Below are 14,862 nucleotides of genomic sequence, written 5' to 3' on the forward strand. Positions count from 1 at the left end.
TAACTACTGGTTGTAAGACTAACGAGAAAATGAGGAGAAGGTGGCTCTACAGGAGTAGACAGTTAAGACTGTTCAATTGCAACCATGAAGCAGGGGTAGAATGTTACACACCGGGCTTAGTTTACAGATCTGTTGTCTTGGACTGGTTGAGTGTTGTATACATTAGGTTGAATCAGTTGTTGGCTCTGGATGGTAGTTTAACAATGATAATTCAGCATTAGCATTGTCTTTCCTTATAAAGGAAAACAGTTTGCTTCCTGCCTCTTTCTTCAGAAATTCAGCTGTTATTGTAAATGATTGGAATTAGCTGTTTCCTAATGGTTGTTTTGAGTGCACATAGACATTGAGTTAGACTCTCTGCTACAAACCCAAGTAATTTCCTAATTAGCACCTTAAAGGATCACCTTTAATGCTGCCTTCTGCGGCTTTTCTACTTAAATCTCTCCATTTTTCATGTCTCTCCTTCATTTTAGTCTTTCTTTATTCTTCTCCAGCTGCCAGCCATTTCCATCTGCCCCTTTGCTGATTCATTGTTCATCGCATGAACTGCTCTATTTGTGCTTGGGGAGAGGAGAAAAAGACAAACTCCTTCTTCACAGTCACTCTTTTCTTGACTTCCATTTCAACTTTTCATTTCATTTTTTTAATTTCCTATTTCCATTCAGTAGCCCTCACTTCCCCCCCCCGCCACACACACACTTTAGCCCTTTTAATTTGTTCCCCTGTGATCGTGCTGATTGGCCTCTGTTGCTTTCCAATGCCGGGGAAGAAGGCGAAGGACGCAGTTAGCAGGAGGAGATGGCTTCTTGTAGGAGCCAAGGGAGGACATCCTGCCTGCTGTAAGATCTGGTGTGGAGATAGGCTCTGCGTTTCAGCCAACCCGGAGCAACCATGGTGTTTAGTTACTCATTAAAATGATAAGGGGACAATACTTAGTAGATAGGATTAGATCAGTGTGTTTCACTGTGATGGGTGCGTCTGTTCGGCTATGCTTTCTGTCTCTTCTGGCTCATAAGCTGATGAATGTAGTATTTTCTATTGTTAAGACTAGCAGTTACAGTAGCATTTACTGCATGTTGCTACAAGGGTTAATAAAATCAGTCTTCAAGTTTTCTTTTAAAATACAGTTGCTTCTTTGTTTTGTGGGGACGGCATGTTTGTCCAGGATAATGCTACTTAAAACATACATATATATATATTGTTTGCAATTCTAGGAATGCTTTAAGGGAAGCTGGGCCACTCACAAGTTACTACACAAGAAAGCAAGTAAGTACATTTTTTAATATCCATTTTAACATTGTTTTGAATTTGTTTTGTCCTGTGCAGCCAGCTCTAGGTGGCCCTGCTTCAGCAGGGGGTGGACCAGGTGACCTCCAGAGGTCCCTTCCAACCTTAGCTGTTCTGTGATTCTGTGTCTAAGAATGGTATGGATTTTTCCAAGATATCTGGCACTGGATTCTGCATATCTGAAATTTTGTCCAGTTCCTGGTAATCTAAAGATCTATGTAAAATTTCAGAGACAGTGGTACGGAAATCTCTGTTTCTGTTCCCTTTTCTGTTTGTATGAAGTATTTCTTGAGCTACATTGCCAGGTATATGAACAGAGAAAGGGGGATGCTGAAGTAAAGGGCAAGGAGAATAATAAACCATTATTATAAGGCATTGCCAGGCTTGTTCCATCCTAGGATTTTGATGTCTAATGTAGTAAAAGGCAGTAAATTGGGAAAGGTTCTTGTGAAGTCTTTGTGATTAGGCACGTGCTGGAATGCAAGCGAGCCAGTCAGAGTGCAGCTGTTCTGTACGTTTGGGGTGTACCCCTTTGGGAAAAAAAAAAAAGAATGCTTTTGTGCCCTGATGCAGCCACTGATAGGAGGATGTATCATAGCTAGGATTTTGCTGAGTTTAGTCAAAGGTAGTAAGAGTATCTGTATGCCTTAGTTACAGCTGGTAGCTCTGGTGCAGAAATACCAGTAGACTGGTAGATTCTCCCTTACTTGAGTAGTAAAAATAATCCATGAGTTTAAAACCAAAGGAAAAGAGAGAGCAGACCCCAGTTCTGCCCCCCTTGCCTCCTCCCCCCTATCCCCCTGCCAATCTTCATCAAGTCCTGCTTAAAAGGGAGGTGGGATTAAAAAGTAAGCGGCATGGCAGAGATCCAAAACCTCAAGTAATTTACCTCCTCCTTTCCTAAAACCCAGTAAAACTTTTTCCATGATAAACGTTGCATGGTTAATAGGTTGGGGTAGCACAGGCAATTAAAAATGTTTTCCTTCTTTCTGCCTTCCCGGTGTAGGGGTCTCATAGTTCACGCTTAACATTCTGTATCCTATTACCTTGTACCTGCGTGGATACACAACTGTTTATTAGTAGTTCTAGTAATCCTCTGGTGCAGTCTTCTAATGCTCTTGTTTATCTGACAGCAAATTTTTTTTATGATTCCACTAAATCCGTGATCTTGTTGGCTTCCTGGATAACTGCTCAGCCCAAGCTGAGCTGGCTTGGATCTGATAGCCCTCAAGAACTCGATGCAACAAACTGCTGAAGCATGTCAAGGGAATCCAAAATATCGCTTTGTTAAAACTTTGGATTTTTAAAGTAGTATTTCTCAGTGGTTCACCTAAACTGAATGTCATGTGAGCAGATGGCTCAGATGTCAGCCACAGAGGTTCTGAGGAGCTCACATTAGGGCTTGCTATGGCAGACCTTTTGCCATCTCTTCATTCTTGTGAGATATAAAAAGAGAAAACAAACTTATCAGGTTGTGAGTTAAAGATTAATGCTACTGTGCTCTTTCTTAACCCTTACCTCCTCTTTCTGAGTAAATATTTTTTCTTTTGATAACGCTCACAATCTACTTGCTTCATTCCTTTATGTAAATGCCTTCAATCTCCCCTGTTAGGACTGTGTTATTTGTGAATGGAGTCAGTCACTGGACCTCATCAGACACATATTTCACAAGGTTGAGAGAGCTGGGAACTTCCAGCAGATTGGGACCGTCTTGTAAGGTGCATGCACTGCCCATCCTGAAATGCAGAAGCGGCAGCACCTGCACTCTCTCCATCACATCTGGAGGGGTAGCAGGCTCCATATATTGAAACTAACAGTTGGATACCCTCCTTCCCACCCCAGGTCATTTCTGTCACTGAATGCTAAGAGAAATCACAGAAAATGAATATTCATCTACAGTGCAAGAGTGTTAATTGAAGGGATAATGAGTGTTCTGTAGAAATATGCTTTTTCACAAGAATTAAAACAAGCACAGAACTATGTTTCAGAACTACAAATGAAGAGCAACTTAAATGATTACTACACTTCATTTGTGCATTCAGTACTGCTGTCCTGACATTCCCCAGTTTGATGTAGAATAAAGACAGAGTTGGCAGGATGTGAATTTTGAATGTGGAAAAACTTAAGGGCAATACAACGTGATAACTGCTACTTACACTTTCATATACCAGTATCTAAAATGCCAGAAAGAGTCAAATCTAGACTTATGTACTTCTAAGTCACTTTCTGGACCCCACAGTTCTTATTCTTAGTAGGACTGATTTTGCTGCTGCATTTTTTTTTTTCTTTTTTTTTTTTTTGTCTTTTTCAGAAGATGAAAAAGCTAAGCGTGAAGTTTCCTCTTGGAATCTGGAGGGTGACGTTAACACAAATCCCTGGTCTGGTTATCGATATACTGGTAAACTCAGGCCACACTATCCACTGGTAAGCAATAGGTGCCACTCTGTACTCCAGCGCTGCTACATTCTGTAGCAACTAATGGCCCAGTCCTGACCTGATTACCTCCCACGTTTTAGCTGAGAGAGGAAAGCTTCTGTAACAATCGGAACCTGATGGCAAGGACACGTATGACTGTGTCCTTATTGTGGTTCATTTTGATTTAACTTGATCTATTTAAAATTAAGGAAGTGCCTGTGAGGTAACATGCATCAGTAACAGGCTTAAGCTCATACCTTTTGGCTGTACATTTTGACATTTATTCTGCAAAAAGCTGCTGCTAGTTCAGATGATGTCTTCTCCTAGCTGTTTACTGTTCTCATCAACAATGGAGCAGTCTGTTTAAGGAAAACTCAGGTAAATTAATTTAGAATTTAAATAAGTGGTTTTATATTATTTTATGTAAATGGTTTGAAATAACCTGGTGAGTAAGCTGGTGAACAGCTCTGCTGAAGGAACAGCGGTTATAGTAATCTCCAGCATTGGAATGGTGAAGAGTAACTGAGGTCAATAACATCTTCGGCTGTGAAAGGTGGGTTTAGAAGATGACCTCAGTATAGCTGCATTTTGAAATTGGTACAACTTTGTACATGGAGTAAGCCGAAGTTTTTACAGGAATAATGGCACTTTATTTACATGTGTCTTTTCTAATTGGCCTGTGCTAGAAATGCTGCCCCTGTGGCATCCTCTCTATAGTCTTCTCCATCTGTTACAGGCTCATCGGAGAACAGATTAGTAGAGCCTGAGCCCATGTGTGTTTATTAGTGTCATTGGAGAAAGGGTGTTTTGGATATGTCACTGGCCAAGTAATTTAGTAGTGTTATTGCTGAACATTTGCTTTTTTGTCTTCTGACTGCTGTAGGATTGATGCAAATGAAACTATAATAAAAAGTGCTAATGACTAGGGTGATGATTAGAAATAACAATCTTGCTAATAGGCACTAGTAACCAGAGAGAGGAAGGTTGTATTTGGAACCAGTGCATTTGCAGTCTGGAAAGCAGCAGAATAAACACTACAATGTAACAGGGATAATACATTATAAAATCAATTTCATTTACTTGACACATAAAAGTTTCATTTTTACAAAGCTGTGAAATTGGCTAGTAGAGGTTGTATAATATGAAAACAATAAAGAGTAACAGGAGAATCTTTGAGAAATTAAAACTGGAACTGTTTTGGAGTGTTTGCATACTTCACAACTTTTTTGAAGTGGAATTAGCTGTATTTCACTGTATTTAATTTTGCTGCTTGAGTGTCTGTTTTTGTGACTATAGTAAGTACTCTTGTAACCTAACCAGCTTTGACTATGATTTATTTAGACGCCAACAAGACCTGTGCCAAGTTATATTCAGAGACCGGATTATGCTGATCACCCACTAGGTAATTTGAAACAAATCACAATTATGGAGTGTTATGTTTGCTTTCTATTTTTCTTTTAATTGAAAAAGCCTTTAAAGCATGAAAGAGATACTGGAGAAGGGAACCTCTTCTTTTATCTGTTCTTCTCACTCTACCTCTTTTTCCCCCACATTAACATACTGATTTTTCAGAAATAATGGTTGCAAGTGTTTTTTGGAAGTCCAAAGTTTGCAATACGTTATCTTTCAAAGGTGTTCAGGGAAGAAAAGATTTTTTTTAAATCTTCAGCCATTCCTTAGTTATTCTTTACAGAATGTAAATATTTAAGCAACACAAATACTGTCTTTTAGGGGGTCATTCAACTATAAAACTGAGCTTCCACAGAATTTGGTAGGATGTTTTCATCAGCTGATTATTGCAGTAGTATAACTAGAGATATTCACAAACTTATATAATCCTTTATGGCTCTTTTAGAATATTATTTATTACTATTTATTACTTCAAAAGCAGCTAAAAAAAAGAAAAAAAAGACTTTTCTATGAATAAAATAATTTCCCTGTAAATCTGATTTTTAAGGTTGTGTTTTGACTAACTGGACATGATGGTTTTATGCAGTAAGTGAACAGGCATCCTGAGCACATGTGGGCATTACGATTTTGTGGAAGGCTTATGAATTCAAATTAATCTGGATAATGACAATAATGCTATGACTTGGTGATTGGTTACTTTGGTCTCTGGTGGGAAAGTACATACTTTTATTGCCATTGGTAAGCTAAATAAGTTCCTTGATTGAACATGTGTAGCAATCACTCCTCTGTATAACATGGTTTTTTTCTTTCTTTTTTTTCTCCTCCCCCTTTTTTCTTTTCAGGAATGTCTGAATCAGAACAGGCTTTAAAAGGAACCTCTCAAATAAAAATACTCTCATCTGAGGATATAGAAGGGATGCGAGTAGTGTGTAGGGTAAGGACATTTTGGTTTTTGTTACAAAGTGCCTTGATTCTTTAAAAATCTATAGTGATTTTACCAGTTTGTGACAGCACATTTGAGAGTACAAACTTTCAAACCACTTTTGAGCACTGAAAAATAGTTTAGGAAATTTGATATTTTCTTGCTTTTTCTTTTCTTGTGACTCCCAATTCACAGTATTTTGCAAGCAGAAAGAGGACTTTTATCTGTTTTCTGGCTTTGTTGTTACTAATGAGATAACCTGTGGCTGAAACATTGTTACTCTTAAGAATGTATTTTATACTGCATAAATGAGAACAGAACTTTTTCCTCTCCTAGACTTAATACTAAATAAAAAACTAAAAAGCAAAAGCAAAACAGAGCCTCATCCCTAACAATTTTTGGAAAAGAGCTGTTCAACTGTAATCACTTCCTTGTGCATAAAGTCAAACTTTGAAATGTATTTAAGTAGTCTGATTTAAGTTTATGATATTCAAGGAAATTGTGGTCCAAATCTTAATTGGGGTATTTTCAGATGTCACAGAGGTGGCTTAGTAATATAACCTGTGGACATATCAAAGTCTTTCTAGAGCCCAAGTACACCCAGCTTTCCTAGCAATCTCAGTCTTGCTATAGAAAATGGGTTGCTAATCTTCTAGGAAGTGGTCCTAATCTTATTTTAAATCAGTACTTTTGTTTCATTTGCAGCTTGCTAGAGAAGTATTGGATGTTGCTGCCATGATGGTGAAAGCAGGTGTAACTACTGAAGAAATTGATCATGCTGTCCATTTAGTAAGGTTATTTTATTGTTCTTCTGGTGTTCATAAGTGCTTTCTTCTATCTCTTTATTTTTGAATGATTGTTGTGTGGTTTTCTTTGTTGTTGCATGAATTCCTTTTCTTTATTTTGAACTGTTTCCCAGTTTGAAGCTAGTGGGTAGTGCAGGTGTTAGAAATATGCTACGGCACAATGGTAGATTCAAAATGAGTTAGGAACTCCTGGGCCTTTCTACGTTTCTTCACCTGTTTTCTCAGTTAACATCATATAATTTTCTTTTTTCTAAACCCTTTTTGCTCCACAGATACCATTATATAAAGAACTTCATATGTAGGCCATGGACTTTTTGTGCTCTGTGTTGTTGGCTAAGATGTACAGAGGAGAAAGTTTAATTATTTATGATTGGGAATCAGAACTGAGGAGTCTGAGAGAGAATTGAAACAAGATGTTTGATGCAGTCAGGCAAACTAAAGCCACAATCCAGCGAAGTATTTGAAATATATGTTCAAGTATTTTCCTGGCTTAACTGTTCCTAGATACTCGAATTGTGTAATTTTTATTTTTCTTTGCTGCCTTCTCTATAAGACAAGTAAACTAATAATTGAGGATACTTGTGTGCACTGTGAGGAAGGCAACGGTTTTGGGTTTGGTATAGTTAAGTTCGTTAGAAAGCTTTCTGGTTGCTGTTTTTTTAATCTGCATTTGCAGCTGATGAATGAAGATTGTAAGGAACTTACTCTGGTTTGATTAGGCCGGAGGTTTTTGTTGAACTGCATTAAACACTAAATTATTTCCTTATGTATAATGTCTAAGATGAACAGCTAGTAGTTAAAATGGTGTTATCCCTCCTCAGCAGTTTTTGGAAACTTTTGCATGGCAGGTTGTTGATGGTGACCGATATCCCTAATTGGTACTTTGCAGATTTAAAACAGCATTATTTCTTAAAATAAAAAAAGTTAACACAGTATTATTTTTCCACAATTGCCCAGTATGTCACATAGTGTGTATATGTATGTATATATAAAATGTATGTGTCAGTTTTGCAAAAATCCCCAAAAGGTTATTAGGGTGCAAAGGAAGCCGCTTAAGATTTTAAAGCTAGGGCTGAAAGAGTGGTGCTAAATGTTATTTTGTCTAGCTTGTGTGTCTTGCAAAAATACTTAAAGTCTTAGACCAGGTGCTTAAAAAAAGTCATTGAAAATGGCTGGGTTTTTAACTAAATAAATATTGTCATGCATTGTTTTAAACCTGAATATTTCAGCACTGGTAGTTGAACATAAAAATGAGTAGAAACAAAATTAAAGTAGCTTTACTTTCTTCCTGGTAAGAAACCCAAAGCATAACAAAATACCATAATGCCAAAAAATGCTTGAAGAATTTTATTTTCAAGAGTTACTGCTTTTCAACCTATCATTCTTACTGTAAAGCTGTTGCACATACGTTTTTTCTTTGTACAAAACTTACTAATGTAAAGTGTAAATTGTATTTTCTGAAATAGGCTTGTATTGCGAGGAATTGCTATCCTTCCCCTCTGAATTATTATAATTTCCCTAAGTCGTGTTGTACATCAGTAAATGAAGTGATCTGTCATGGAATTCCTGACAGGAGGCCATTGCAGGAGGGAGATATTGTTAATGGTAAGTGCTATGAAAATTAACCTTCGATATTTCTACCTTCTATCCAGTTAAACCATGCAGTAATGTGAGGTTTCACTAGCAGGCAACGTGATTGGAATAGCTTCTTAAGAGAGGCTTTTGTTCTCATTTACTAATTAACCTGTGCTATTTACATACTTGAAGTCATGAGTTTATTTAATAAAAAAATTTTAAAGTTTGGTCCACTTTAAGAGCTTGGTCTATGCATTAGTATAGTGCCTGAGTATTCCACTTGTGGGCTAGTTTCCAGTTGTTGCAGACTATATAGACAGTGAATAAAATGTATATTGAATTATTCAACTGGATTACTTCTGTGTGAATTCTTAATTAGATGCTATAGATCCTTAAGATTTTGCTATGGACATGATGATTATGATGACTGTAAAGGATCCTAATGGTGAGGCATTGTATAGGTACATGTTAAAAAACATACCCTGTTTTTGAGCATCTCACAGCCTAACAGTACCAGCTGCTTCTTGTTCATGGTACTCAAGGTGCTTATGCCCTTTTGGGTGATGAGGGATACTTTTATAAATTACTTGACCATTTTTTGTTTGCTCATTCATTTCTTCTTGGTTTGGCAGTAAAAATTAATGACATACGTTTTGTACAAACATTTGCACCTTTGTCTATTGCATTGGTTTCCTTTTCTCTTATCTGTAAATAATTTCCCAGTGTATCCTAAGGTTTGGCCTACCTCTAGAAGCAGGTTGGAATCCTTTTAGATTGTCAGATATTTGATATACATTAACATGCAGTAACAGCTACTAAGTCTACAGCTCAGTGCTGTGGGTACCAGCCTTTTGAGAACAAGCCTCACGATTGCTGCCCCGTTCTAGGTCAGGTTTGGTCTCGCTGATAGCTCTGAGCTGTAGCATACATGTAACCATTTGGCCAAAGCTCCTTTATCTTAATTTCAAAGATGATGTCTTTGCACAACTCTACCGTTTCCAGCTTTTCTGGCATTGCTGCAGTCCAAACTAAGAAGCCCGGTTGAGCTTACTAGGTTGGCTTCATCTACATGGTGCCTTATCTCTTCATTATTTGCATGCCAAGTACCTCAGCACTAGAAAACACCTTTTATAAGAGGGTTTAGTCATACCTTTGTTCACATCCCTGCCCTGACTGCACCTGCCCAAGCTTTGAGCCTTCTGCTTTGATTTGGTGAAGAAGAACTAGTTTACTCTTTTGAGGCTGAGTAGGTCTTGTTACAAAATGGTCTACAGTTTGTGGATTGAACATGCATTCCCCATGGGCTCAAAAGGCTTCCAAGTCTTGTAGGCTTCCTTTTGGTAAGGTACTGGCTCAAAAGCCTCTTTAAAAGAAGGAACAAAACAGGGTACAAAGGAGGAGATAGAAAAAGTACTTTGGAGGGAATGTGCCCAGTGAACAATAGAGGAAAGTGCCCATCTTTCTCTTTACTTAAACTTTTTAGCCTGCTGGAAGCAAAAGGTGGCCATGTCAGAGTCCAAAACAGGGTTTTAGAATGACAGGAAAACATCATCCAGAAGGTACTGGCAGGTGATGTCTAGTCGAACCCCCTGCTCCGAGCAGGTCATCATAATGTTTTGTTACCATAGTGTTCCCTGGGAGTAGATTCTTGAACAAAGCTGATCACTTTGCGAAGTGAGATGTTCTGGCCAAATCTGGCAGCGTCAAGAGAAAGCCTTGTAATCACATGGCCTGTAGAGATAGCCTCTTTGTAGCAAGTAGTCTGGACACTGTGCTAAGGAGCTATGATACACAGTTCACAAGAAACTTATCTGGGTAAGGTACCAGCGTGCTGGTTTCTATACAGTCCTGTTGTTATGTTACTAGATATGTACACTGGTCAAAATGTTTCAGTCATCCCCTGGAATCATGCAGTGACTATAGTATAACCCTGCACATGCATGCATCCACAACAGGCAGTATTGTTTTTGTGCGGTGTTAATTTCATTCTTAAATGTCTGCCAGCAGTACAGATTTACTGTTGACACCAATGGTTTTTTTCCCCATGTTTTCCTATCAACGTTGTACTGGTCTCTGTAAGTTGCTCATATACCATATTCCTAAAGTATTATTTCTTAGTACAATTTCTTTCATGGCTATTTACCTGTGAGGAGGTCTGTTTGTGGATTTCTTCATGAACATCAGTTCAATAACTATTCTAGCAGTTTTGGTACTCTCCAGCTATTAGACCTACCAGACTGCTGACAAAGTCTATTAAACACAAAAGTACTGATTCTACCACAGGAAGTCAACTTGATATGCAAATCTAGAATATTTTGCATGTATTTACTATATATAATGACTATATGATGGCAGGTTTTAATTTTTTACACGTCTGCCATGAGAGACAGGATACTAGAATAGATGACAGCTATGTCTAAACTGGTAGGCCTGTTCCCATGTTTTGTAAAAAGACTTTTCAACAAGTATCTTGTATGGATGCTCCTAATCCAGAAAAGCATATCTTTTTTTGGAATGAGTTAAGCTATTTTTCAAGAATGAGTTATATCATTTTTAGTTTACAGCCAACTTTAAACACAAAGCAAATGAGTTTTTACTGCAACAAAATTCTAAACTCTTATTATATGTTCCAATAACCTTGGTTCTTTAAGCATGCCCTTCTCATTCTTGCTCTTTGCCTGATTCTGAACTTTTAAATTCTTAAACTTGAAAGAAAAAAGAAAAAGTTTTAAGTTATTTGGTGTATTTTTCTTAGTCATTAATACTATTGGAAAGTTGCTGTGTATTTAATGTTCAATAGATGTTACCTTTTTGGCTGGAATCAACGTGTTTTGGCATTACAATTTTTGCAAAGGTGTGACTTACTGTTCTAAACATGCATAGAAATTACTGAAGTTAAAATATGGGTTGAAACATGATTACATACCTTTTTAAATTTAATTTCCCTGTATTAGTGCTGGAATTAATTCTAAGAAAATATTTTAACCAGGCAAATCACCATGGAGCAAAGAGCTTCTCTTTCCTGTTTTTATATTTACTTAGAAAACCAATCATAAGTTTGCTGTGTCTGTCATGCTTTGGTGTGGGGTTTTTTCTCTTCCTTTTTTTTTTTTTTTTAATTAAATCAAACCGTTGGCCAGTGAAACACTATCGTATTAATTAATTCTGTAGAATCTACAGGATAAGCATGAGAGAATTGATTCTGCTGGAAGAGTTCACGTCTGGAATTCTTCCAAAGTAATCTTATAACTTCACAATTACAATACTACATTTTCACATGTTTGTTGTTCTTTCACGAATCAAGAGACAAGAAGTGAGAAATACAGTGCTAATACTACAATATGTCTGGTATTCTTTGCAGTGGATATTACTGTTTATCGTAATGGCTACCATGGAGATCTGAACGAGACTTTTTATGTTGGAGAAGTTGATGAGGGTGCAAGGAGGCTTGTCCAGACAACTTATGAGTGCCTAATGCAAGCCATTGATGCAGGTAAACCCTTTGGCTAGTACCTGAAGCATTATGGTTTTGGTTCTCAAACGTGAGTGCTCATACTTGCTATTATCTAGGAGTGACTTCTGTTGTGGAACACAGAAGCGTTAGTGTGTGTCACCAGCAGATGATGTATATTGTATAATACAGTGATTCTTCAAATGGCACAGTTCTGTGGGTGGTGGTTGCAACTTTTATTTGAAATGTGGGTTGACAAGGAAAATGTAATTGATGATGAGCTGATCCACATATAATGATATTTACATGGAAACGGCCATTTCGGACTATTAGTTAGATGAATAAGGCATCCTTGATCTGAGTAGTTTAGAGAACATGAAGAACAAAGTGTGTTTTGGAAAACCAAATCATGGCTTCCTACTTTTATAATTTGTATGGTGTTGCACAATGAACCAATAAGGTAAAACTGTTTGAACACTTAAACATATCTCTTTACCCTGCCAAACTTGATGGTTATTTCATAAATCTAATTATGAGCTCCTGATTTTTCAACTGTGGGAGTGTGCCAGAGAAGACAGATCCATATCTTTCAGTACCCACAGAACTTTTAATTATGTTGCTTAAATATAATTCAGGAAAGCTTCATTGAGACATACAATGAGATAGAAAGGTAGCTAGAGAATGTCATGTTCAACTTCATTCACAAAGGAATATACTTAGTTCTCTTAGACAAATGGAGAAGACAAAACAAAAATCGCCCAAGTCCCTGGAAATACTTGTATTGTCTGTATCTTTTATACCCTGCAGCTTCTTAAAATCCCAGATAAAATTTACTCACTTCATGGCCTCTAAAGACTGAAGTTTAAGGTGCTATACATGAAAGCTTTAACCTTGCATTGAATCAAAAGTAAATGGGGAAAAAAAATTATAATGAACTTACTTTGTTTAATAATTTGAAGACAGCTAACCAAGCTGAAAAGACAAAAATCTATATGAACGATGTCTTGTGTATCCTTTGTGTGATTAAGAAAATACTGCAGAGTTGAGCTGTGAAGAATATAGATTACCTATTTATGTAGGATTACTATTTATGTGGGAATAATGTTTATCTTTGCTCTTGTACTTTATAGCAAATGTTATATGTGCTGTCTCTTATCTTTCATATTCAGGCTTTGATGTATAAACTATGACAGAAATTCATCTTTGTGTTCATTATAATGAGATTTAAATTCTCAGTGTAACTTTTCTTTACCAACTTTTTAGATGCCGTAACAGGCTTTAATGGGTTTTAGACATTCCCTGCTAGTAGGAATTCTGGCAGCAAGTGTCTTGGCTGTTAAAAAGGGTTGCCTCTCCTCTGTTTAAATCATCTTAATTTCTTGGCTTTGGACCAGCAGAGCTCTAACTAGGAGAGTTGTATGAGAGAGAGAAGCAGAGGGCTCCTTGCTGCATTGAGATGAGTTGCTTGGTATTGTCAGGCCTGAAGGAGATGGTACTACTTCACAACTACTTAGCACAAAACCAACAGATGAACTTTTCCTCTCTTCCCCACCATGTCTTTTTTTTGTATTTTGGGAAAAGCACGCACGTTCCAGTAATCTAAATTTGTTGTTATTTTCTGTAAACTCAGCTTACTGATTTCAGTTGTAGTTGTTTACATTAGCAGAGAATTGAACTAAATGGCTTCACGTAAAGTTTTAGCTATGTATGTGACCTCTGCTCAAGATGGCTCCACATAACCACACAACATCTGGCTCCTGAAGGAACTGCATATATTCAGGGAGTTGTGAATGATGAGGCATTGTTGCTTTTATGGTATTATTACTCCCTTGTCCAAGTGCTTAAAGTGAATTTTTCACACCATTTTCATCTGTTTCAAACTCTATCTTTTAGGGCTTCCTAAAAGGATTGACAAAAAAGTTAGTCCTGCATATGAACATTCTTATTTGGTGTAGCATTGCCACTAAAAATCTTGTCTAAGAGTAGAGATACCCGTTTTGTCCCCCCGTCCGCCCCCCATCTTGGTCCTTCACGTATAATCAGTTTCCTGTTTATTTGTGTGCACTTTTCACATAGTAGTAGAGATAAATGTACATTAAAATACAGTTCATACATTCATTGAAAGAAGCACTGCAACTCTAGATGTGAGAAGTTACCCAGTACTTTGAAAGTCTTTTGTTGTCTTTAACTTCAAACTTCAACATCCTTTTAATATATGAGCACTTACTTCCATGGAAGGAAGAAAATAGTGTTCTTGTGAAGAAGTTTTCTTCTTTCTCTCTTTTTCTTTTTTATATGAGACTGTTTCCTCCCTCTCTCATGTTAGTGCATTCACTTATCTACTTGGTGGATTAAGTGATCATAAGAAGTTGTATACTAGAACAGATGGCCATACAGGCCATGAGTGCTACAGAGATAGCCTGAATGGTGTTTGATGGTTAGTTATGTTGAAAGAAAGCTCTATAAATTTCCATTTGTATCTCCTTAATTTTGCAGTAAAACCTGGTGTTCGGTACAGAGAACTGGGAAACATTATTCAGAAACACGCTCAAGCAAATGGATTTTCAGTGGTTCGGAGCTACTGTGGGCATGGAATCCATAAACTTTTCCACACGGCCCCTAACGTGCCACATTATGCCAGTGAGTATTCATTCTCTTTGGGTTGTCCTGTAGGCAAGAAGTGGTTTGCAATGAACGCACCCAATTTACTTCTTGCTTATATTCCAATAAAGTAGCATGTTGCCTGACAGCCATCAAGTTAGCATTTTTGCACTTGTGAAATAATTGTTTTCCAAACTCTGGACCATAGCATGCTTTATGAACCTAAATAAGGTGAATATATTATATATTGGGACAATCTGTGCCTACACTAATGGTTAGTGTTAGCTCTCATCTGTACTGGGTAAGTGCTCAATGTTTTTGCCTGAATTCCCAACTAATCCTTTAGACATACTTGTCTGACATGAAGGGGTAAACGTTTTTATCCGTAGAAGGCC

At 37.3% G+C, this 14,862-nt stretch overlaps 1 protein-coding gene across 2 annotated transcripts in view; it reads left to right on the forward strand.

Annotated features, from left to right (window-relative positions):
• METAP1 (methionyl aminopeptidase 1) overlaps window positions 1-14,862 on the forward strand; it is a 29,741-nt gene that overhangs the window by 9,288 nt on the left and 5,591 nt on the right. For both annotated transcript variants that reach the window (XM_075031369.1, XM_075031377.1), the window contains exons 2-9: window positions 1,215-1,266; window positions 3,599-3,711; window positions 5,044-5,104; window positions 5,955-6,046; window positions 6,740-6,823; window positions 8,307-8,445; window positions 11,777-11,908; window positions 14,363-14,506. In XM_075031369.1, the coding sequence (XP_074887470.1) occupies window positions 1,215-1,266; window positions 3,599-3,711; window positions 5,044-5,104; window positions 5,955-6,046; window positions 6,740-6,823; window positions 8,307-8,445; window positions 11,777-11,908; window positions 14,363-14,506 (817 nt within the window). The remainder of the gene's footprint in view (window positions 1-1,214; window positions 1,267-3,598; window positions 3,712-5,043; window positions 5,105-5,954; window positions 6,047-6,739; window positions 6,824-8,306; window positions 8,446-11,776; window positions 11,909-14,362; window positions 14,507-14,862) is intronic.

This window comes from Buteo buteo, chromosome 1 (assembly GCF_964188355.1).
Source record: "Buteo buteo chromosome 1, bButBut1.hap1.1, whole genome shotgun sequence".
Taxonomy (NCBI): domain Eukaryota; kingdom Metazoa; phylum Chordata; class Aves; order Accipitriformes; family Accipitridae; genus Buteo; species Buteo buteo.